Genomic DNA, 25,183 nt, shown 5'->3' on the forward strand with positions numbered 1-25,183 from the left:
TCCATCTGAATCCATCACAATCTCACAGGTGCTTCTGGAGGCTCCTCGACACCAGTACTTTTTACTGTACCGAAAGCTTTTTGTGTCATAGCTGCAGACAAGAGTCATTCCACCTCCAACATTTGCATTGATCTGCTTTTTATCACACTGGAGCTGAACACTCGCTGGAAAACAGGGTTTAATTAGTGTCATACTGCAGGTAGCCATGGTCATAACTGTTCCTGTTCCATGTTGGACAGCTCCATAGTCAAGACTTTTGGTTTGATTTTAATGATTAACCTTGTTAATGATCAAGTTGGAGTGTGAAGGTAATTTGCTCCACTTACGCTCCTGCACACAAAAGTGAATTTGCCATTCATGCAGTTAAATCTAGCATAAAGTGCTCACTGTAGTTAAGTAGAAGCAATATTTTTAGATGAGAGTTAGTGACGCTTTACTTTGCCCCCTTCCACCCCAAACAGACCATTTGTAAGTCGCGTGCTTTCTGCATAGCTGAAAACACATCTTTAAACAATGATTTCACTAGATAAAGTCTAAAATGCAACCTAAGAATTATTAAAAGTTAGTTGTTTTTTTTTAAAACTTTATTACTAAATTCATCTTTAATTATACACTATTAGCTTTAATTGTGGTAAATGAATCTAAAGTTATTATTAAATGTAATTTTACTGAGTTAGACCTTTGTAATTATTTTACATTTCTGCACAGAAAAAAATCAATCTGTTTGTTGTACTTGTTTTGGGAAATCGTAAATGGAAACAGGACAAGATAAAATCACAAAAAATCTCAGCAAGCACACCAAGAAAAAATATAGTTAAATAAACTCAGCTGTCACTATATCAAAAAATTCTAATTCTAAATACAAAGTGTAAATAATAGTTGGCTCACCATGAAACAGCAACATCAGATATAGAGTCTTCATCTTGGTGTGACTGGAAAGAATTATATTTGCTGTAAGGCTCAGGAAACTGCAGAGATGGACTGTGGCTATTCTTGCTTTCTGTTACCATGTAGGTGCATGGTGTGGTACTTTTTCTGTGTCGCTTTGGCTCTGACAAACACACATACGGTTTATTACGCAAAGACCATCGGAAAAACTGCCACACTGCTCACTTTAGTTTCACTTTTTCTATGTGCTCTTAATTTCAACTTGCAGTTAATAAGACCATGTTGCTTTAATCCAATTAATGGGGAGAGCACTCACTAAAACTAGAAATTATCAGTGTGTGAGACAGTTGTGACCACTTAAAACAACCTGTGATGAGGTTCACAACTTAATATCACAATTTCATCGCTCTTTCTTTTTATTCACCAATGAGCCACTAGATGTCATGCTAGTCTAATGTACCTGTTGAATGCAGCAGTTCCTGATGATTCTGTTGATCTCCTTCAGCGTTTTGATTTACTTACTCTTTCACAAGTTAAAAGACTTAAGACAGACAATTAATATTCCCCCTTTCCTCCTATTTTCCATCTTACTCAATATCACATTTTTTGTTAGGTGTGTGTCTGTTCATGTTCGGTGGGCCATCAGGATAAGAGTAGGCATAATAATATATTAATTTCACTACAGGAGAGATCTCTACTCTGCAATTAGGTGGAGAAAAATTTGTACATTATCAGTATTGCCATCCAGAATTAGCCAGAAGAGTTGCAAAATATCTGCATATTGGCAAAAACTTCAGTATTGTGCATCCCTAAATTATAGTATTTAATATAGTTTCCATTATAGTGACATATAATTTTGTGAGGAAAGGGATTGTGTAAGCTTGTCAGTGGAGATTCATGTCCTCATATTTAACAAGGTATTTTGTGTGTGACTGAGGTTTAGGCTGCCTTAAACATGAACAACATGTCACCTTTTCTTTTAAGCCTGTTTTCTCTCCATCTGTTGAAATTCTTCATAGAGCACAGCAGAGGAGGTGGATTGAATCATTATAGTGGCTATGCAGGATATGGTCAGGATGATGTCATGAGTCATTTAAGTTGTAGGAGCCATGTTTGCTAAAGCTTCATCACCTTTTGTCTTAAACAGTCCAGAAAGTGGGGTGGGCTGTTGCTGCTACTGCTGTTGGTGCTGGTGCTTGCTGGTTTCCTACAACAGGATTCTCACCCTGGCACCCTGTGTTCACCACTCCCTCTGGCTCCATCCCCGCTCCACTCCTCTTGTGTGCCTTGAATGTCGTCCAACAGGCTAGACCACTTGCAATACATCCTCATTCTAGGTAGGAACAGCTGTTCACCCCTGTATATACACATAGATGTCTGGCTCTCTTGTGGGTGTTTCCCTCTCATTAGCTCTCTATCACTCAGACACATGAAATCACGCATCCGAGTAGCTCTAGGACCCTGTGAGAGATACCCAGGGGGCGCGGCAATATTTTCAATCTGACCACAGAACCTGTTAGCTCACTTTGCTTCCTCTAAGACAGCTCACACACAACCCTCACAATAGTTCCTTGATGTGAGAGTTGCAATAGAGACGTGATCTTTGCAGTGGCTACCGACCACAGTCCCAGAACCCAGGTCCTGGGATCCCTGCTCCATGACCCGTGGAGAAGGACCTTTGTGCCGTGACATGCCTGAGAGAGGTGGACTGTGTGTACAGTTGCTTATGATATCAGCGATTTCTTACTTTTTTTTTCAGAGGCTGAAAATGCAGTCAACTAAGTACCGCACTGACAAGACCTATCCCTCGAAAGAAGCAGAAAAGCAGGAGAACATCAAAAAGAACCGCTACAAGGACATCATTCCCTGTAAGGAAGATCTGTTATGGCTCTGCTAAAGTCAGAAGTGTGGCTGATTTTTGTTTGTACGTCATACTTTAGCACATAATAATGATTCTGCATCAGGGCAGCCCATGTCAGGTAAAGTATGACTCAGAGGAAAGTTTAGAAAATTTACTTCCTAGACTTTCACTTCACTTCAAGTTTCTAGAAACAATAATCTTGAAAAAAGAAAGGTGATGGATCTGGCTCCAAATGGCCTAGAGTAAAAAAAAAAAAAAAAAAGATTACCAAGCAGAATGCTGAAACATGGAGATGTGAGATTGTGATAATCTTGATGCTGGAGGAATGAGGAATAATTAATTGTTTAAAGAAAAAACATTTCAGGGTGCAGGCTGCCTGTGCTTAATAATACTCAGTTATCTGGCACTTTGTATTGGGTCATGTTGAACTGTCCCCACCAGTTATTGAGATTTACTTACAAATAAAAGCTGATGCAGGTCTGGCACAGACACAAGAATTGATTCCACAGTTAAATTGGATTAATTGTAATGTCATGAATAACATAAAATGCAATCAAGGTCTACTGACTTAACTGCTATTTTAGTAATACTTTACCAGGGTATCCGCGGGGTCTTGAAAAGTATTAAAAGGTGATAAATCAATTTTGGGAAAATTAAGACCCTTAAAAAGTAAAAAGAAAAGTCTTATCACAACTTTATAAAGTCTTAAATTTTGAAAGTATTTTTTCTGAATTAGCTGTCCAAGAGTTTAAGTCCCAAAAACATCGTAAAAGTGTCTGAATTTATTCATTTTTATTAAAAAACAAAGATGAACAGGTACATAAAAACTAGTCTATTGTGGGTGCGTTTGTAAATTGTCTCTGAGAGCGCCAGAGCAAGCAGGTGGGCGGACAGGCGGAAACTCAGAAGCACAAAGTACCCTCTGGCGCTCGCAGTGCATATTACGAACGCACCGAAATGTTACATGAAGCCCCGCGAAAACAGAAGACAAGGCTGGTGAACGCATGGATGGCTGAACAGTAACATAATGGGAAAGTGCAAATTTGCAGCGTACTGGCTGGAAATGCCGGACTTCAAAGACTGGTTGCAGCCAGTCAAGGGGAATGTCAGGGAGGCATATTGTACATTATGCAAGAAGAAGATAAGCATCGTGTCAATGGGAATTAACCCGTTTAATCCCACCGGCAACAATTGTTGCCAGTAATTTTTTTAAACTTCTGGAAGCTCTAAGAGTCTTGTTTTGGCTTTAGGTGCCTAATGCAAGTTTTAAAATGAAAAAATATCTTGTCTCCTCTAAACTGTATCAATTACATGTAACTAGTGTGAATGGTCACATGACCAGGCCTCTTAACTTCCCGCCTGCACCTCCTGAGTGAGATGTCTGGCTCAGACTTCTACAAGAGGAAGTAAGTAAAATACCTTAATTAACACATAGAACTGAAATATTTTGAATATATATTTTGTAAAGGGTCTACTACTAATAAATAATGAGAATTTTATGCCTGCATGCATATTTTGAACACAAGAAGAATAAATGTTAGCACGGCAACATTTGTTGCCGCTAGCATAATACATAGGCGGTGCAACAACCGCACTGTGTATGGATGTGAGAAGTGTGATGTACCACTCCACATTAAGTGCTTCAAGATTTTTCATGGAGAGTGAAATGTAACAAGTAAGCCATTGAGCTGTGCTTAGTTCCTAATAGTATCCTGCAGTATGCACTGTTCTTACACCTTTTGCACTGTATTTGTGTACACTAATTAGGCTACATACCTGCACTGATTTGATTTTTTGATGAATAATACTGTTCACTCATCTTTTGACCATGATGTTACTGGTCAGTGAATGTTAAGTTAATATAAGCTACTGCCACAATGTGAATTTATTTATTATTCTCTTAGCTCTACATTTTTAAAACTGTTTTATGAGACTGAAATACAGTAATTCCATTGTTGCCATTGAAGCCATTGAAAGCTCACTTCAGTATGCATTGCCATTGAATCTTTATGGTTCTGATAAAGTTCTGAACACATTTGTAAACATGCCTAATTATAATATAGATATATGTATGTATTACACATGTTAGTGTTATTCTTATGTTCTCTGTGTGAAAATAGGTCAAATTGAAGAATTTGTGAAAATTCTGACTATGCTTTTTCCCACTGGCAACAATTGTTGCCGAGTATAAATCCTAGATTTTCACCAACATAACCAACATGAAATGAAAAAGATCATACATATTACTTGTTAGGAAGGTCTAAGGAGTGAAATGTATGCATTTATTTTGCAGGGGAAAATTTGGGATTAAACGGGTTAACTAACTGAATTTTGTTGTATCATAGTGGTCTATAGTCTTTATCACAAACTAAAACTGTTAAGTTAAAAATATCACTGATGTAAATGGTTACAGCTTGAAGTGGCCGCTGAGGTATTAAAAAATATTGACAAGGTCTTGAAAAAGTCTTAAAAAGGTATTAAAATTAACTTCAAGATTCCTGCATATACCCTGTTTACAATAAGAGTACAACAATTAATGTCAGTTAATGCCGTAATAAACATTAAGTAACAGGTAATAAACATTAAGTAACAGTTAATTAACCATTAACTAATGTGTCTAAGAATCATTTACTAATGCTGTTCATGCTAAGGTATTCATTTATATGTTATTTAAGGGTTATTGTAGATTAGTAAATGTTTAGTAGTGATTAGTAGTGATTAATTATTAGTAGTAAATGCCATAATAATCATTAACTAATAGTTAATTAACCATTATGGCATTAACTAATGTTAACTAATGTTAATTGTTGTACCCTTATTGTAAGTGTTACCACTATACTCATAACATACTGCATTTTTCTCCTCTCTTTAGTTGACCACAGCAGAGTGAAGCTCACCCTCACCAACTCCGTGGCTGTCTGTAAGATAAAATGAAGGGGAACAGAAAATTGTGTCATACAGTGAATTTGACAGGGATAAAAACAATGATTAGCATCTGCCGCATGTGTATTGCTAAAAAAAAAAAAAAAAAAAAAAAAATGAAATTCAACAGTGGATATTACAGAGGTGACTTACGGGGCGGCCCAGTGGGGGGAGGAACAGTGGCATCAACTGTAGAGGAGATGTAATATTAAACAAAAGATCAAGCCAATCTATCGTTCTGTCTCTCCCCACTTACACACGAGCATGCACATCATTGTTACTGACAGGTTTGTTAGTAAACAAATCAGTCTTTTTACATATGATACAGTGATGGGAAATGATAGCACTTCATGCATTTTACATTAACTGTAAAAGCCGGGCAGCACTTTTTCTACAATAACTGTACTATCAGTTTGACTGTTAAGGAAAGAGTAAGTGTTACATACCAAAAACAGAGAGATATTTGACAAAACGGTTAACTATATAGCAAATGTATCCGCCCATTAATTTCAATGTATACATATACACATTCAAGTGTTTGAGTTTAGTACAGAGACAGACAAGGAAAATGCATGGGGTATTTACACTTATGAAGGCTTAAAATATAATGCTTTTCACCGGACTATTTGATTATGCTCTGAATTAATCTGCATATAGATCATATGATTTATTATACTGAGTAATTATTATGTGAAGTGGTTTAATGTGATTACGTGATAATGTGGTGGGGTTAGCCAAAAGCAAAACCAAATTCAAGCCATCCTACTACATAGTGTCATTCTTTGGAGGACTCTACCTGAGGGTGACGTTCTTTTTGGGCGATGAGTGGTGGTTGTAGTAGTGGGTTTCACTGTGGTTGGCACTTCTACAAAGGCAGTGAAATTAATCAGTACTAATCAATACTGACACTCAATTCAGGAAGGTGTTGAAATCATAGTTTTTACAACTTCCATGGTGGTTTCTGATTCATTTGAAGATAACAGAAACTGTTAAATCTCCATGCAATGGGCACAATACAAGAGAATAACTGAATGGATTAACTAGGCTCTTACAGGGTTTTGATAGTAAATTCTTTGTTGATTCCATATGTAATTTGATCATTTCTATTACCAATTGTACCTGTTTTATGTTAACCCTCTCAGCTGTATAGCTGATTTAAATATCATCTATTGTTAAACTACCATTTCAGAAATATGTGCTTTCATTGGGGAAATGTGTTATTCAGTTTTCCTCCTTTCACAAGATCTCATATCTAGCCTAACCCTAACCTACAAGCAGCCAGGCTTGATATTGAGTTTTTAAACTGTCTGGGGAAAAAAAGATTACAAACAAAATTCCTCATCCTAAATTTTGAAAAATAATTAATTTCTTAAAATCCCCCATTTAAAAAAAAAAAACGATGACATATCCAGATTTTTTCAGAGCACAGAGATGTTAATTAGTAAATGCCCAGTTAGACAAAAGAGGAAAAAAAAATGTAGACTGTGCACAGTCCATTTTGTCAAATGACAGTCATCAAACATTACCAGAAATCAAAATGTTAGTTGCATCTTAGGGCCTAAGCATTTTTGGAGAGCAAAAATGTTGGCAGCCATTTTTCTGCTTTCATTTATACTCTATAAAAATCTCGGATGCTGAGTGGGACTTAAGAACATTACATAATAATGCTAAACATGTAGCATCTGATAAAAACGTTATAAAAATAGAACATTAACATGTTTTAACATTTTCAAACAGTCTATTTTTTGTTTCATTAGGCTTATGTCAAGTCATAGATTACTTTGTCTTTACTTACGTTTACATATTGGAGGTTTAGGTGACCACTGGCCATCAATTGTACATGTCAGACCCGGTCTCCCTTCCATAACAAATCCAGTATTACACCGGAACACAACAAACTCCTTGTATCCATAAGGGGGTCGAGCACCACTCTCCCAGTGAGCATTTGCAATATTAGGATCCTCACAAATAACCTCTGCAGACAAAGATATTTTGAGATAGTGATAAATGAATAGACCAAAATGGCACACTCAAATATGACAGTAAGAGTTAAGATTTGACTGAGAAAATGTTTGAAAACAAGCAAACATACATACTGATACATTTTGGAGGATCTGGTGTGAAATGTCCATTTTCTGAACAAGTTAATGATGATGATCCGTTGAGTGTGAAATCTTTTTGACACTTGTATTTTACAACGTTTCTGTAACTGTAGCTGTCTCTCTGCGGAGTGAAAGGGGATGCATTCTCCACCTGAGGCGGCGGCTCACAAGTCACCACTGCAAAACAAAATGCCATCTATAAGAATGGAGAAAGGAACTTGGGCCTTGTAGTGTAACTGAATCATGTGCCATATATGAATGCACACAGATTACCGACCTAACATAAACAACTAGTATTGCAGTATATTAAATCGTTTTTGACCTAATTATTTTGCACTGAATGAAACACTCGAGTCGGTCGGCTCTGACAGCGTTGCATCACGTGCACCTACGCAATATCATAGCCTATGATTTCCGAAAATAGTACTATGTCAAGCTGCCGTTGTCACATGTGTGCCTGCAGATATAAAACGATTATTAGACTAAAACTTTGAAATATGCCAATTCTGATATGTTTATACTCAAAACTGATGTATCAACCTAACGCAGACATGTTAGCTTACCGTTTTTAGGTAATATGCCATGTTGGTCGTTGAGCTGTGATACACAAACTGTTGTTTGTAAAGTTTGCATTTGACTTTTTTTCCATCTATTTTGGTAAAATGCTGCTACACTGATGACGTCTTTGACATCGTAGAGGACTAAATGTTCATTAAACGTTCTTAATTAAGCAAATATTCGGAAAACCAGGCCTAATTTTTTCTTCAATTCAGAACATATGGGCCTACCTATCTGTCTCCGCCAGTGGGTTGGGCTAATCCAAAATTGTGAAAACAAGGGGGGTGTTCTGAAGACAGACTGTTACCTGTAGCACTTAGTGCTTTACTCCTGATAAAATGAACACGGCAAATAATCAACCAATCAGATTTTGGTCGACCAAGAAATCGACCAATAAATCGACCAGTCGACTAACAGACTACAGCCCAAGTAAACTGCAGCAAATATTTAAATAAAAATAAAACCATTTACTTCCTAGTCATTTGTGGTGAAATTAATTTTTTAAAAAATTGACTTTCGGATAGTTTAAACTGACTTTGAGAAGATTAAAATTGTTTTTTGGGTTCAGGGAGAGTAAGCATACTTGCTCTCTAGGTACAAATGCTGTTTGTGTGGACTGTTAATTACATTAAACTAAAGAAAATCATAATGGCCACAATCGGTATCAGTGGGTCAGACAATCAGAATTGGCCAAGAAAAAATGCAATCCGTGCATCCCTAACAGTAGGCCTGCACAATGTGCAAAAAAAGAGTGCAAATATTTACTCTCGCATTTCAGACTGACTTGACTCCAAGTGCCAGCAGTACAGGTGATCTTCCGAGCGCCTCCCGCAGATGCATAGCCAACATCACAGACAAAGGTAACTTCTGATCCATTTTCGAAATGTGTTGTGAATATGTCATTTTCACTCAAATGCATGTTGGGTCCTCCGACTGGTACAGAGCAGTCCTGAGCTGTGGAGCGAAAATACAGAGAAAAAACGTATGAACGTGTGAAGTTAACCTTCCACTTACCTTCAAATTTAGTAACCTTTTTTTAAGCTATTGGAGTCAATTTGACCAGAGTAATTTAAACCTCCAGAAAATGATAATAATACAAACTGTTACGAGTCAGGTACTTAATGTGCCTTGTTGACGACCTAAATAGCCCTTTAAATAAAACATAACCTGCCCCATTCACCCCCCTTGTCCATCAAAGGTCTTGAGGGAATCATGTTTTTCTCTCCCAGATGTTTTTGGATGATTAGAACTGGCATGTTATAGTTCCCCAGTGTCATCCAAAACAACTAAAACAAATTTGTGTAAAATGTTCGTATGTGTTATACATGCTATACAGCTGGAACAGTCTGGTGTCAAATAGACCCCAAAGAAACACATATGCCTACATCATGTGAATTTTGTTTACCCAGTTGTCCCCATTAAATTAGGGGAAAAGTCACTAAATGTGAAGCAAAAAAAAAAAAAAAAAAAAAAAAAAAAATGTTAATCATGTATTAAGACACGTTTAACACTGACTGGTGTCAAATTGACCCCAGAGATAACAGAGGGGTTAAGTTAACCCAAGTCAAAGCATTAGCCTTTGTATCTCATCACACTAATGTCACGAGGTTTTTTCGCATTGCCACTCACCTTGAGCGATGCCAGTAAGGCTGATAGTGCTCAGCAGGAGTAGGAAAGACACGCCCACGGGCTTCATGGCCTAGTCTGTCAGGTGTTTGGTGAAGTCGCTGTACTCCTTCTGGTAATGAGGAATTCAAATGTGAATACTTATTCAGGTTAAATCCTGCTTAACTTTTTGGACGCCGACACCAGTGTTGATTCCAAGAAATGGTAGGTAGTCTAGTTGGAAAGGGGGGTCCACGCGCATAGGGTGGGTTTTTTATCGGGACCTGCTTTTTCTAAATCCCTGAAGGGTGCACTTTAAGATTTTGCCAGGGACCAGGCTGAAGTAATGTCCCATGGGGTTCATTTTGAACCCTTTCTTACACATATCCTAACCAAACCCAAAATAGAAAAAGTAGAGAGCAGCATAACTTTTGAAGTGCTCATCATAAAGAGACAAATGAACACAGTTTTCCATACAAGTTTGACCAAAGGAATTAAAATGGTTATTAGAAAGATTCAAGCACAACTTGACTCCATTTCTGGACAAAAATCACACAAAAACAACAGGTGGACTGATAGTCCAGCAGCTACGCGCAATATTTCAATGGAACCGTGCACTTTATGATACAAACATGAAATTTGGCACACTGTTAGAGCATGCCCTAAGGATCATTTTTGGCTATAGGGCCACCGCAGATTTGTCCCGTGGTAACCGTGGCTACCATTTTTCCAAACGGCTGCCACCTGCTGTGATTTTACCTGTAACTCAGGGTCTAGACCACCTAGGGTCTTGATCCTGGTGGCTAATCCTACATTTTCAAGGATGAGGAATACAGTGGTACTATTTACAACATGCTAGCAACTACCTAACTACATATTTCTGGCATTCAGTTAATTAAATAATAGTAAAAACCATCAAAATATCTATTTTGGTAGAGTATATTGTACATGTTTTCTAAGATGTTGACAGATATGCCATGAAATGCATGTGTGTTTATGGCAATGGCCAAAGTGGAACTCTACAGCAGTACAGAGACAGGATACCATTTAGCCTAAAGGCATATTTAACAAAGCCAAGGAAGAAAGAAAGTGTGACAACACAAAGTTGGCCAGAGTAGCCAGGTGAGCCTAAATTAGCTGACTGCCCACTTGTTTAATAAGCTAGTCATAATCAATCAATGGATTAACGTAATGATGACCAGCACACGACCAATGATGGTAGAATTTGTTGTTGGTACAGCAGAGGAGACATTTTTGGGAGTTGGAAAATAATTTTAATTGAATAATAATTGAAAGCCTAAAGCCTTACCTTTCTTATGATACCTTTTATTTTCCACTCGGACTTACTGTCATTGAGAAAAAAAAAGCATTTGTTTGACTACTACTTTTTGGCGATTTTCTCCCAAGCACCACTGTCACTCATGCTGTGTGCTTTGTAGACCCTCATTTCTCACTCAGCCCACACAAGCCCCGGTAGTACAGCGGATAAAGTCTCTGCCTGCCATGCAGGAGACCGGCGTTCAACTCCCCGCCTGAGCAAGAGCGATAACACTATACAACCTACTAACAGCATAGGGCAGTTTACCATGTCCACATAGTTGCAAGGGTGGCAAGCACAATCAAAATTACTTCAGAACTTTTCCAAAGTCTTGGAAACTACTGAAATGAAATGTTTGCACTTTCTGTGTATATTTTGCTGTATGTATTGTACTTTGTGCATTTTTCATGCCAACGATGTTAATAAAATGATCAAATGCATTCATAATCTCTCTTATTTTCACCTGGAAAAAATTTGGCTAGTGGAAATTCTGATTGGCTGGTAACTTTAGAAAGTTACTAAAGCATGCATTGCTATCTTTATTCTGTTGTTGCCAATGCTAAAGACCATAGTCAGTAATGACACAGTAATTTTGCTGTTGAATATTAAACATCTGCATAAGCATTATATATGAGTATTGAAATAAATAAATATGCAATTACGTACATGTGCCTGTAATGATGTTATTATTATTATTATTTTTTTTAAATCTAACACTACTATAATAAGGCAGCCGGTAGTTCCACGCGCTGCAGAAGTTGCCCTTTTTTTCCACTTGAGCACCTGCCCCCCAAAATGTCTGTGCACGCCACTGCTTGTATCATAAAGTGCACGGTTCCATCGAAATATTGCGCGTAGCTGCTGGACTATCAGTCCGCCTGTTGTTTTTGTGTGATTTTTGTCCAGAAATGGAGTCAAGATGTGTTTGAATCTTTCTAATAACCATTTTAATGCATTCCTTTGGTCAAACTTGTATGGAAAACTGTGTTCATTTGTCTCTTTATGATGAGCACTTCAAAAGTTATGCTGCTCTCTACTTTTTCTATTTCGGGTTTGGTTAGGATATGTGTAAGAAAGGGTTCAAAATGAACCCCATGGGACATTACTTCAGCCTGGTCCCTGGCAAAATCCTAAAGTGTACCCTTTAAGGATTGAGAAAAAATAATTGGCAAGAAAAATCCACCCAAAATATTGTTTCTTGTTTCTAGCTAATTTTCACTTGTTTCAAGCAAATTTTCACTTGAAACAAGAGACAATTGTCTAAAAACAAGTTGCTTCTGAGGTGATCATGTCTTATTTTAAGTGTAATGAGATATTTTGACTAGAAATAAGACATTTTTGACTTGAAATAAGAAAAATCATCTTGGTAAGATTTTGCATTTTTGCAGTGTAGATTCTCACTGAAGGAATTAAAAGCTCATCGAGAGAATGCCAAGAGTGTGCAAAGCAGTAATCAGAGCAAAGGGTGGCTATTTTGAAGAAACTAGAATATAAAACATGTTTTCAGTTATTTCACCTTTTTTTGTTAAGTACATAACTCCACACATGTTCATTCATAGTTTTGATTCCCTCAGTTAGAATCTACAATGTAAATAGTCATGAAAATAAAGAAAACGCATTAAATGAGAAGGTGTGTCCAAACTTTTGGCCTGTACACTACTCACAAAAAGTTAGGGATATTTGGCTTTTGGGTGAAATTTATGTAAAATGTAAAAAGTTCACGGTACAGTGATATTATATCATGAAAGTAGGGCATTTAAGTAGAAGCATACACTGGTGATTTCCTCATCTCAAACAATTTCTTGAAACAAAAGCCAACAACAGTGGTGGGTATACCACAACAAAAAATGTCAGTGTCAGTAACTTGTCATGTGCCCTTGAGCATCAATTACAGCTTGACGACGACGTCTCATGCTGTTCACAAGTCGACTTATTGTCTGCTGAGGCATGGCATCCCACTCTACTTGAAGGGCGGCCCTCAGGACATTGAGGTTCTGGGGTACAGAGCTCCGAGCCTCTACACGGCGACTCAGCTGATCCCATAGGTTTTCTATGGGATTCAGGTCTGAGAAAGTGCAGGCCACTCCATTTGAGGTACCCCAGTCTCCAGCAGCCATTCCCTAATGATACGACCTCGATGAGCTGGAGCATCAAACACCTGATGTGAATTTTACCGTTAAGCTCCTTGTTACAGAACAGCAACTTGTGCAAAAAGTACTGAAACACTGAACAGTTGGACATGTGCATTCAAAAGTTTACAGAAGATCACATTAAGTTCACCTGTAAAGGTCATAATGCATTTTAGGTTCATCCTGAAATTTCACCCGAAAGCCGAATATCCCTAACTTTTTGTGAGTAGTGTATATTGTCATTAGCTTAAACGGTTAGCTAGCTACGTCACATCACAAGGGAGCGCTGTCGTTGACTTTCCATTGAATGGGTCATGGATGTTTTAAGATAATTAGTTAGTTAACTATTTGAGCCATTCTTACCTTACAACGGTGCCAATTCAGTACAGCAGATTGTGCCTCCACTGTGGATGTTCCCTGTGTGGTGGGCCGTGGCTGATGCAGCTATGTTTGTGGTTTCCTGTAAAGGGGCGGGGTGTCTCAGATGCGTCACTCATGAGATCTTTGGCCGATGGGCGTTGAATACAGAATGGTTAAAGTGCGGCAGTACACTTCCTGTCGAGCATGATATTTAATGATTGATCGACAGAAAGATAGATAGATTACTATACTTTTGTCGCTCCTTCTTAACCTTTTTTGAATTGCATAGCAATTGAATGTTTTTGTTTGGAGCTGCCCTGAATATTGCAGTGTGTAACCTGTTTTTGTTATCATCTTGAAATTTTCATAAACTTGAGATTAAAATACCTCAGTTCCCATACTTTAAAGATGCTTCATTGCTGACTCAGTATTGGTTCAAGAGATTAGTTATATACCTGGGTGAGGTAGGCTACAGTACTTTTATGGTATCTGAAGAGACAGTTTTTGATATTTCCAGGGAGGAACAAAATGAAAAAAAAAATACTTGACCTAAACATATTTGATCTGATGGGCATACACCCACATTCCACTGTCATTATTAGAGTGCTCAGCACTTCCACTGTTGCAGTGGTTCTCAACCTTGGATTCAGGTTTTTCCCCAGAAAGATTTGGAACATTTTATTTCACCATTATTTTATTGACTAGAAGATAGCCCGATTAGAGGATGTCCAAGAATGACTATTTCTATTCATAGGTTTCACACTCTTCACTGTTACTCTGCCAATCTACAGTATCGACAGTTATGGAATAACTAAATCTTATCAGTTGTGGATCCCTGAGATTACATCACATCAAATATGGGTCCACGGCCTGATGTGTGTCAATTTGGGGGTCCTTGACACCAAAATGGTTGAGAACCCGTGCACTCTAGCATCATCAATCCTTGCTTGATAGTTTTCTTCTTTCACTTTAATAAGTTTAATGTGCATCAGTTCAATGGATGCTTTTTAATGATTTTAAACAACATATTTAAGTTATATTTGAGGCAAGCCTGAGGTGCCAAATAGCAAAGTACTCAGCAAAGAAGGGCCTTAGGTTGAGTGTGTCTGATCTAAAAACCTGCCAATTTTGGTGCATCAGTGGGTGTATTTTGCCTATTGGGTGTTGACATGCATACAGCCACTGGTATATTATTTATGTATTAACTGTGGGTATATAAAGTTATGATGTAATTATATGCTAATTGATAGCTCTTTCTTTTCAACACAGCAACACATCACTTCATTAGGTTAGACTTAGCTTTACTGTAGCCTTACTCCAGTGTATTATGTGTAATTTCACTACAACACGTTTTTTTTTCATGATTTTAATATATTTATATACACTATATCCCTAACTGTGCCCAGTTAGGTATACCTAAGTAGTTATCAGTGTACACTACATAATTAGGCATGATTAGGCGTATCTAAATATACTGTATTATACCCCTGAAAAACCATGTAAGTACTGTATTTTTTACTTTCATTCCATTGAAGCATAGGGGTCCACCTTACAAGCCCTTTAATATAAAAAAGATACTGAATTTAAAGAAAATCACATGATTTTATATGTTACAATAATAAAAACATGAAGGAAAAATATTACTCTATGATTTAACTCAGCAAAGAGGGACCTGAGATTGTGTCTTATCTAAGGTGAGACATGCAGATAAACATGTTGACCTATCCTCCAGACTTTACCTTAATGATTATATCTTGTTGAGCATTCATACATCAGCAAACGATAAGCCATAAAACCCACATGATGTAAACTGATAAGCTTTCCAAGGAACTGCAGTATCTCTGTAGCATGTAGGTCAGCGAACCAAGTGGAAACATTAAAATGCACTTTTAGCTCATCAGAATTACTGGTGCGATATTTGGAGGGCGCCGCCGTCTCTTGGCACATGTTGCTTTCCTTCTTGTGTATGTGTTTACTGAGCATACAATTGTCAACAAGAATGCAAAGCTCCCCCATCGCAGTAACATATACCAGAGGGGGGGCCCTGTCCATTCCCTGAAAAAAAGAGAGAATTCATTAGAAACTTTTCAGACACTTATGGAGTCACTGTAAGATATGTTTACTCAAGATTTCCATGTTTAAGCTATACATTTAACTGATGTTATGATACTCCACTCTGTTTCACTAAAGGAAATTAGGCCTGTGCTATAGGATGTTTACTTTCAGAGAAAGGGAACTAACTATTGATGTGTTTTATGCAGTGTTTGTGAGACATAGAGAAACAAGAGTATGATTCAATCAAAATTTGAGAGAATGAATCAGTTTTATGTTAGCCCTCCCTCACACAAAGAAGCATTATTTGCCAAAAAAAAGCAAATAACGGAGAATGGTGCAGAGTCTAACCTTATGAGAGCCACGTCCTGATGAGTTTGATTAATACGTAAGGACTGGTTTCTGCTTTCAGACTGCTGAATTTTCTCAGTAGCCTGGCACGTAGTCAGAGCCAGAGTAGTGGCTGCACTGGTGCTCAGTCTGTCGACGCAGTCATAAACAGGTAGATCTGATGATTTAAAAAAAAAAAAAAAAAGGCATGTCACCACTTTATCAGCTTGTACCTTATACCATTCAGCGGCTTCAACACGAATCAGACACCAATCAGTCAACTTGTTTTTGTAAGTAAAATGATCAGAATGAGTGTTATAAGTGAAAAACATTCCTACCCTGGATGTTAATGACATAGATACAGCTGCTGTCTGCGGGCATCAGAACCTGCACAGACAGGATATCACTCTTCTGGCTGCTTATGTCATTGCTGGCCTTACAGTAGTAGTGACTATCCTTTTCCATTTTGCTGCAGTGTAGGCGCAGGTCTGATGTGCTTTGGAGGAGGATGTCCTGGTGCAGGGTATGTTGATACCAGGAGTAGTGAACGCTGGTGCCCTGTGTACAAGTACAGCGCACTGTCACTGGCAGCCCCCAGCATGTAGGCCTATCCACCAGAGAGCTCAAAGGCTGAAGCTTGGGCTTGGACACTGGCACTGGCACACAGAAAACAGTAACATGTTTGAATAATTCATTTGAAGAAGAAGAAATGCCACTGATATAATATTGTAGTTTTGTGTGGTTTCCCTTCTCAAAATGACCTTTTCATGCATGATGTGTACCAAAATGTATTTGGTGGACCACCATGAAATTTGGTGACGACATTCATTTTACCTAGAGGATGAAATCTGACAATGTTGGCAAACCTGTGACCTTTCCTCTAGCGCCACCACCAGGATAAATTGTTAATATTGCTCTCTAATATCTCAAAAGGTTTTATGTTTTTGTTTTTGTTTTTGTTTTGGCATCAGCATGAAATTTTGTAAGAACATTGATGACTAGAGGATGAAACCTAGCAATTTTGGTACATCAAAGGGTGTATTTTGCCTATTGGGCGCTCACATGCATGCAGCCACTGGTATATTATTTATGGATTAACTGTGGTTATGTAAAGTTATGATGTCATTTACGTGTATATGCTAATTAACAGCCCATTCTTTTCAATACAGCAACACTTCATTAGGGTTAGGGTTAACTGACCTAACTGTAGCCATATTCCAGTGTATTACTGTGTAATTTCATACATTTTTTTCATGATTTTAATAGATTTACATACATTATATACCTAACTGCACCCAGTTAGGTATACCTAAGAAGGTATCAATACACACTACGTAATTAGGCATGATTAGGTATATCTAAACTGTATTGTACCCCTGAAAAACCATGAAAGTGTTTTTTACACTTTTAAACCATTGATGCATGGAGGCCACCTTTAAGCCTTTTTGATATAGAAAGATACTGAAGAAAAAAACACACTACTACTTCACAAGTAATAAAAACATGTAGGAAAAATATTACTCTATGATTTAATAATTTATACATCTTAGAGTATTCTTACCTTCAGTGACAACCAGCTGAACTGAAGTCATGATGTCAGCGTATATTTTGTCAATCCCAACCCAATATACTCCAGCGTCATCTAACCGGAGACCTGTGATTTGCACAAACAGCCCTCTTCTTCCTGCATCTATGATGTTAAACCTTTGTCTTTTGGCAAGTCCATCTGAATCCATCACAATCTCACAGGTGCTTCTGGAGGCTCCTCGACACCAGTACTTTTTACTGTACCGAAAGCTTTTTGTGTCATAGCTGCAGACAAGAGTGATTCCACCTCCAACATTTGCGTTGATCTGCTTTTTATCACACTGGAGCTGAACACTCGCTGGAAAACAGGGTTTAATTAGTGTCATACTGCAGGTAGCCATGGTCATAACTGTTCCTGTTCCATGTTGGACAGCTCCATAGTCAAGACTTTTGGTTTGATTTTAATGATTAACCTTGTTAATGATCAAGTTGGAGTGTGAAGGTAATTTGCTCCACTTACGCTCCTGCACACAAAAAGTGAATTTGCCATTCATGCAGTTAAATCTAGCATAAAGTGCTCACTGTAGTTAAGTAGAAGCAATATTTTTAGATGAGAGTTAGTGACGCTTTACTTTGCCCCCTTCCACCCCAAACAGACCATTTGTAAATCGCGTGCTTTCTGCATAGCTGAAAACACATCTTTAAACAATGATTTCACCAGATAAAGTCTAAAATGCAACCTAAGAATTATTAAAAGTTATTGTTTTTTTTTTTTTTTTACTTTATTACTAAATTCATCTTTAATTATACACTATTAGCTTTAATTGTGGTAAATGAATCTAAAGTTATTATTAAATGTAATTTTACTGAGTTAGACCTTTGTAATTATTTTACATTTCTGCACAGAAAAAAAAAAATCAATCTGTTTGTTGTACTTGTTTTGGGAAATCGTAAATGGAAACAGGACAAGATAAAATCACAAAAAATCTCAGCAAGCACACCAAGAAAAAATATAGTTAAATAAACTCAGCTGTCACTATATCAAAAAATTCTAATTCTAAATACAAAGTGTAAATAATAGTTGGCTCACCATGAAACAGCAACATCAGATATAGAGTCTTCATCTTGGTGTGACTGGAAAGAATTATATTTGCTGTAAGGCTCAGGAAACTGCAGAGATGGACTGTGGTTATTCTTGCTTCCTGTTACCATGTAGGTGCATGGTGTGGTACTTTTTCTGTGTCGCCTTGGCTCTGACAAACACACATATGGTTTATTACACAAAGACCATCGGAAAAACTGCCACACAGCTCACTTTAGTTTCACTTTTTCTATGTGCTCTTAATTTCAACTTGCAGTTAATAAGACCATGTTGCTTTAATCCAATTAATGGGGAGAGCACTCACTAAAACTAGAAATTATCAGTGTGTGAGACAGTTGTGACCACTTACAACAACCTGTGATGAGGTTCACAACTTAATATCACAATTTCATGGCTCTTTCTTTTCACCAATGAGCCACTAGATGTCATGCTAGTCTAATGTACCTGTTGAATGCAGCAGTTCCTGATGATTCTGTTGATCTCCTTCAGCGTTTTGATTTACTTACTCTTTCACAAGTTAAAAGACTTAAGACAGACAATTAATATTCCCCCTTTCCTCCTATTTTCCATCTTACTCAATATCACATTTTTTGTTAGGTGTGTGTCTGTTCATGTCCTTGAACGGGTGGGTGTATATATTTGTACATTTCCATGTATGCGTATTGTGTATGCCTTTTGATTACTGAATGTGAATAAAGTTTTAAAAAATCCTCCTGTTTCATGAAGTAATATATTTTCACATTATATTACAATATATTTTAAAATCCATAAAGAATATGTTGACAAATATGTTAGTGTAGTGGTCTACATTGAGTGTTACATAAAATAAATATATCATGTTTTACACAACAGAAGTTGTGGTGGCTTTCCTGTTTTGCCGAGTGAACATGTACATTTTGAAAAGCATTGTATTTTATGTCTGCATCTGCCGGTGGGCCATCAGGATAAGAGTAAGCATAATAATATATTAATTTCACTACAGGAGAGACTTGATCTCCACTCTGCAATTAGGTGGAGAAAAATATGTGCATTATCAGTATTGCCATCCAGAATTAGCCAGAAGAGTTGCAAAATATCAGCATATTGGCAAAAACTTCAGTATTGTGCATCCCTAAATTATAGTATTTAATATAGTTTCCATTATAGTGACATATAATTTTGTGAGGAAAGGGATTGTGTAAGCTTGTCAGTGGAGATTCATGTCCTCATATTTAACAAGGTATTTTGTGTGTGACTGAGGTTTAGGCTGCCTTAAACATGAACAGCATGTCACCTTTTCTTATAAGCCTGTTTTCTCTCCATCTGTTGAAATTCTTCATAGAGCACAGCAGAGGAGGTGGATTGAATCATTATAGTAGCTATGCAGGATATGGTCAGGATGATGTCATGAGTCATTTAAGTTGTAGGAGCCATGTTTGCTAAAGCTTCATCACCTTTTGTCTTAAACAGTCCAGAAAGTGGGGTGGGCTGTTGCTGCTACTGCTGTTGGTGCTGGTGCTTGCTGGTTTCCTACAACAGGATTCTCACCCTGACACCCTGTGTTCACCACTCCCTCTGGCTCCATCCCCGCTCCACTCCTCTTGTGTGCCTTGAATGTCGTCCAACAGGCTAGACCACTTGCAGTACATCCTCATTCTAGGTAGGAACAGCTGTTCACCCCTGTATATACACATAGATGTCTGGCTCTCTTGTGGGTGTTTCCCTCTCATTAGCTCTCTATCACTCAGACACATGAAATCACGCATCCGAGTAGCTCTAGGACCCTGTGAGAGATACCCAGGGGGCGCGGCAATATTTTCAATCTGACCACAGAACCTGTTAGCTCACTTTGCTTCCTCTAAGACAGCTCACACACAACCCTCACAATAGTTCCTTGATGTGAGAGTTGCAATAGAGACGTGATCTTTGCAGTGGCTACCGACCACAGTCCCAGAACCCAGGTCCTGGGATCCCTGCTCCATGACCCGTGGAGAAGGACCTTTGTGCCGTGACATGCCTGAGAGAGGTGGACAGTCCCAGGCAGCACACAGCCAGTCATGGATCAGCAGACTTTGATACTGAGGAGCCTCCTGGCCCAGCTGGAGACAAAGGAGGCTGCGGATGATGGCACAGAGAACAGCCTTGCCGTGGAGTTCTTGGTGAGTCTGGCATGAAATTGTTACAGTACTGTGGGTGGTAGAATTGTAGACGATGTCGCCAAGTGGTTAGATCTGGTCTCTCCAGCAAGATTAAACATGACACAATTTCATTCTATGTCAGATTTGCTTGATTTGTTTACATGTGGTGGCATTGCACACACAAAGAGAGTGAAGGCGCTGAACTTTCCAGTGTTGCAAAATTTTAACATTTAGGGTAGTGACATACTATCTTTGAACCAACAGCCCCACCACTACATCTGCAGCTTCCTCTTTGTACTGATGTCAGTGAAGTCCCTCGAACAAGGAAGGAGAACTAGGCAAATGCAGTGTTAACAGAACAACACTGAGCTATCAGTTATCAATCTTGTTTACATCCAACAACAGATGCGTTTTCTTGCTCCCACACGCACTCTTTCTCAAAAGTCTTGTGCCCTGACATTGATGACATCACCAGCTGTTGCCGTGGTGATGAGCCACATGTCAGAGCCTGAGGACGGCGCCCAGCGTTCAGCATGCCCCCCTGCTGCTGTCATGCCTCTGTCACCCTGACCACTCCAGAGAAATGACTTTATTGCATCATTTCCTTTGAGAACAAAAAGCGCTCTGTAGTGTTAGTAGTGCAGATGGTCTGCAAGGCCTTTAACTATGTCAGAACTGTGAGAAGTGGCCTCTGAACAAAAAGGCCAGTGTCTTGGAAAATACTGTAAGCAAGCATGTGTCATGACTTTAGTTTGAGTGTCAGTCATTCCACCCAGTCAATCCTGGGTGGAAATCCTTTCGGTTTGTGTTCCGTCATGTCAGTTTCTAGTCAAAAATGAGTCACCACGGTCGCACTGGTTGCTTAGTTGGTTGGACTGCATGCCATGTTGTTCTTGATGTCCTGGGTTTGGGTCTAGCCTGGGGGGCCTTTGGTCACATGCCCGCCCTCCACACAGCTCTCATGTATTACTTAACTGTCACAGCCACACAGCATCCTCTGTGTGCAACTGCTATCCTTAGTGATATGGTGGTAAATAGAAGACTGGATATACTGTCATCTCCAGTAGGTGATCTGTAAAATATAGTTGTGGACTGCCATGCCAGGAATAAACTCCAACAGACATCTCTACAAAAAGCACAACCAATCCCAAAAGACATGAGCCTCAGATATTACAAAACAATGGCCAGGATTCACACACTGTTGATGAAAGTCCACTCAGAGGCTAGGTTTTGAAATTTTCATTTCATTAGCAGTGTGCAGTGTGCATTTCCTGGCCATTGGCCTTTAACATTTGAGGCTCCAATTATTGATCATCACAAGGCAAGAAATCATCTCATAAAAAAGGAGGGGGAAAAAACCCCACTCATATTATTTTTATACTGTGTGCATACTATATTGTGCATTATATTGTACATTATTGGTATCCTGTTGGCACAATTAGTATTTGCTGTGTGTGTGTGTGTGTGTGTGTGTGTGTGTGTACAGTTGCTTATGATATCAGCGATTTCTTACTTTTTTTTTCAGAGGTTGAAAATGCAGTCAACTAAGTACCGCACTGACAAGACCTATCCCTCGAAAGAAGCAGAAAAGCAGGAGAACATCAAAAAGAACCGCTACAAGGACATCATTCCTTGTAAGGAAGATCTGTTATGGCTCTGCTAAAGTCAGAAGTGTGGCTGATTTTTGTTTGTACGTCATACTTTAGCACATAATAATGATTCTGCATCAGGGCAGCCCATGTCAGGTAAAGTATGACTCAGAGGAAAGTTTAGAAAATTTACTTCCTAGACTTTCACTCTCACTTCAAGTTTCTAGAAACAATAATCTTGAAAAAAGAAAGATGATGGATCTGGCTCCAAATGGCCTAGAGTAAAAAAAAAAAAAAAAAAAAAAAGATTACCAAGCAGAATGCTGAAACGTGGAGATGTGAGATTGTGATAATCTTGATGCTGGAGGAATCAGGAATAATTAATTGTTTAAAGAAAAAACATTTCAGGGTGCAGGCTGCCTGTGCTTAATAATACTCAGTTATCTGGCACTTTGTATTGGGTCATGCTGAACTGTCTCCATCAGTTATTGAGATTTACTTACAAATAAAAGCTGATGCAGGTCTGGCACAGACACAAGAATTTATTCCACAGTTAAATTGGATTAACTGTAATGTCATGAATAACATAAAATGCAATCAAGGTCTACTGACTTAACTGCTATACTAGTAATACTTTACAATAAGAGTACAACAATTAATGTTAGTTAATGCCGTAATAAACATTAAGTAACAGGTAATAAACATTAAGTAACAGTTAACTAACCATTAACTAATGTGTCTAAGAATCATTTACTAATGCTGTTCATGCTTAGTTATTCATTTATATGTTATGTAAGGGTTATTGTAGTTAGTAAATGTTTAGTAGATGATTAATGATTAGTAGTAAATGCCATAATAATCATTAACTAACAGTTAATTAACCATTATGGCATTAACTAATGTTAACTAACGTTAATTGTTGTACTTTTATTGTAAAGTGTTACCGCTATACTCATAACATACTGCATTTTTCTCCTCTCTTTAGTTGACCACAGCAGAGTGAAGCTCACCCTCACCACTTCCAAAAATGACTCAGATTACATCAACGCCAGTTTCATCAAGGTAGCTCTGTGCTGTCCTTACAAGAACAATTCTTTAACACCTGAAACGTGTGATTCAAAAGAATACCTGCGTCCTGTCAGCATGTGGGCCTCAGGCTGTATATGAAACAACTTAGCACACAAGAAATACGCACTGTCACACAACAGTATGCTATTGTGCTCGTTGATAATGTACTTAACATGAAAAAAAGAACATAATAATAAACAACAACATTATGTATGTACACTGTAGGTGTATAGTGCAAATAGTTTTATTGCACCAACAACAAATGCTATGCAACAGAATTGGTGCAATTAGTGAAATAAGACTTATTTGAATGGTAGAGCTGCTTACAGCCTGCTGACTTTATTTTCATTTCTTTTCATGTATCATATTGTAATTTAGCCTGACACCTGCACCTTTTTTGAATGTGCATTTTGGCACTATTTCTCTGGATATGTAACTGCATACAAATGCAATGATCCCTGACTCTTGACTCAAAGCTGTGTTTTGTCTGCAGGGAGTGTCGGGTTCCAGGGCCTACATTGCCACTCAGGGTCCTCTGCCGCACACGGTGCTGGACTTCTGGAGGATGCTTTGGGAGTACAGCATTGAGGTAAGACCCTGCTGCCATCTGTGGACACAACAAGGGATTTTACTGCAACCTTTTTGCTTTCAGAACACACATTAGTGTAGTTCAGTGGTGAAATGTGAAATGTCCAAACAAAGGCTACTTTTGCCTGCATAACCAAAGCATCACTGTTTTTCTCTTCTCTCTGATGCTCTCTTTCACCATTATTAGTGCTCTTATTTGTTTTACATCTTGGCACGTTGCATCTCTCATGATCTTGTTTCGTGCTAGGTCATAGTGATGTCCTGTCGGGAGTTTGAGATGGGGAAGGTAACAGCATTTCTCACACTGATATAAACACTCTCTTTCTCTCAGCACAGAATTTTTACTGTAATTTGTGCTTTAATTAATATTTATTCAGCAATACACAAGTGTATACTATACTATTTATTCTTGTTATTTGTTTGTGGTTTTACCATCCCATCCACATTACATTATGTAAAATGTCACATATATGCAATTTTCCAGTTTAAAGCTAGCTCGCTGCAAGCTGATTGTACTCCTTTGCAGAAAAAGTGTGAGCGCTACTGGCCAGAGAAACAAGGAGAACCATTTGTCTGTGGGCCTTTCACAGTTTACTGTGTGAGTATACTCTCGTGTGCCAGACCACTTCCTACTTTGACTGGTTCCTGGCTGAAACTGCCCCGTGACATGTGCTGACTTTTGCATTTGACTCTATATTCCCTGGTACTCTAGAGTATCATAAAATGTTTACAATGCATTACAAATGAAATCCATGTCATCTGATTTTTGTAAACAGCACCAATGAGTGAGTGGGTTATTTTTGTACAGGATTCTGAGGAAAATAAAGGAGAGTATCTGACAAGGACATTAAGGGTGACCTATCACAGTGTAAGTAGTGTTTGGACCATGAGTGTGAACATAAATGTCATAATTCTCATAAGATAAACAGGAGATTACCAGCCTAGGTGTTGTTGGCTGCTACAGTGGGTTGAGGCAGTTGTGGAAATATTGGATCTCACAAACATATGACTTATTTGATGTAGGATCCACTGCAAGTATTAGTGTTACTTTATTTTAGACTGATAAA

At 38.2% G+C, this 25,183-nt stretch overlaps 3 protein-coding genes across 8 annotated transcripts in view; 1 reads left to right on the plus strand and 2 right to left on the minus strand.

The window, feature by feature from the left end:
- The first annotated feature begins 2,274 nt into the window (after positions 1-2,274).
- The window catches only part of ptpn22 (protein tyrosine phosphatase non-receptor type 22), a 31,715-nt gene continuing 8,806 nt past the window's right edge, over positions 2,275-25,183 (plus strand). For 2 of the 5 annotated variants that reach the window (XM_030056747.1, XM_030056748.1), the window contains exons 1-7: positions 20,293-20,892; positions 22,397-22,505; positions 23,446-23,522; positions 24,022-24,117; positions 24,364-24,402; positions 24,643-24,714; positions 24,925-24,984. In XM_030056747.1, coding sequence (XP_029912607.1) covers positions 20,791-20,892; positions 22,397-22,505; positions 23,446-23,522; positions 24,022-24,117; positions 24,364-24,402; positions 24,643-24,714; positions 24,925-24,984 — 555 coding nt within the window. In that variant the 5' untranslated portion in view covers positions 20,293-20,790. Of the gene's footprint in view, positions 2,592-20,292; positions 20,893-22,396; positions 22,506-23,445; positions 23,523-24,021; positions 24,118-24,363; positions 24,403-24,642; positions 24,715-24,924; positions 24,985-25,183 lie in introns of those variants that run through there. The other 3 variants (XM_030056744.1, XM_030056746.1, XM_030056745.1) reach the window with 2 other exon arrangements.
- Positions 5,433-13,908, minus strand: LOC115362708 (C4b-binding protein alpha chain-like). Of its 2 annotated transcripts, XM_030056756.1 has the most exons (8): positions 13,747-13,908; positions 9,961-10,069; positions 9,097-9,285; positions 7,768-7,950; positions 7,467-7,646; positions 6,468-6,536; positions 5,825-5,860; positions 5,433-5,667 (listed from the first exon to the last, which is right to left on the minus strand). In XM_030056756.1, the coding sequence occupies exons 2-8, from the start codon at positions 10,025-10,027 to the stop codon at positions 5,618-5,620; spliced, it is 774 nt and encodes a 257-aa protein (XP_029912616.1). In that variant the 5' UTR covers positions 10,028-10,069; positions 13,747-13,908; the 3' UTR covers positions 5,433-5,617. The 2 variants fall into 2 exon arrangements, with proteins under 2 accessions (XP_029912616.1, XP_029912617.1); XM_030056757.1 differs by lacking the exon at positions 6,468-6,536 and having other exon boundaries at positions 5,434-5,667; positions 13,747-13,907.
- Positions 13,762-18,776, minus strand: LOC115361425 (uncharacterized). Its single transcript, XM_030054793.1, has 6 exons — positions 18,743-18,776; positions 17,687-18,010; positions 16,464-16,781; positions 16,147-16,303; positions 15,544-15,798; positions 13,762-13,843 (listed from the first exon to the last, which is right to left on the minus strand). Exons 1-5 carry the CDS (start codon positions 18,774-18,776, stop codon positions 15,633-15,635), a joined length of 999 nt encoding a protein of 332 aa, XP_029910653.1. The 3' UTR covers positions 13,762-13,843; positions 15,544-15,632.

The sequence above is a fragment of the Myripristis murdjan genome, chromosome 7, assembly GCF_902150065.1.
Source record: "Myripristis murdjan chromosome 7, fMyrMur1.1, whole genome shotgun sequence".
Taxonomy (NCBI): Eukaryota; Metazoa; Chordata; class Actinopteri; order Holocentriformes; family Holocentridae; genus Myripristis; species Myripristis murdjan.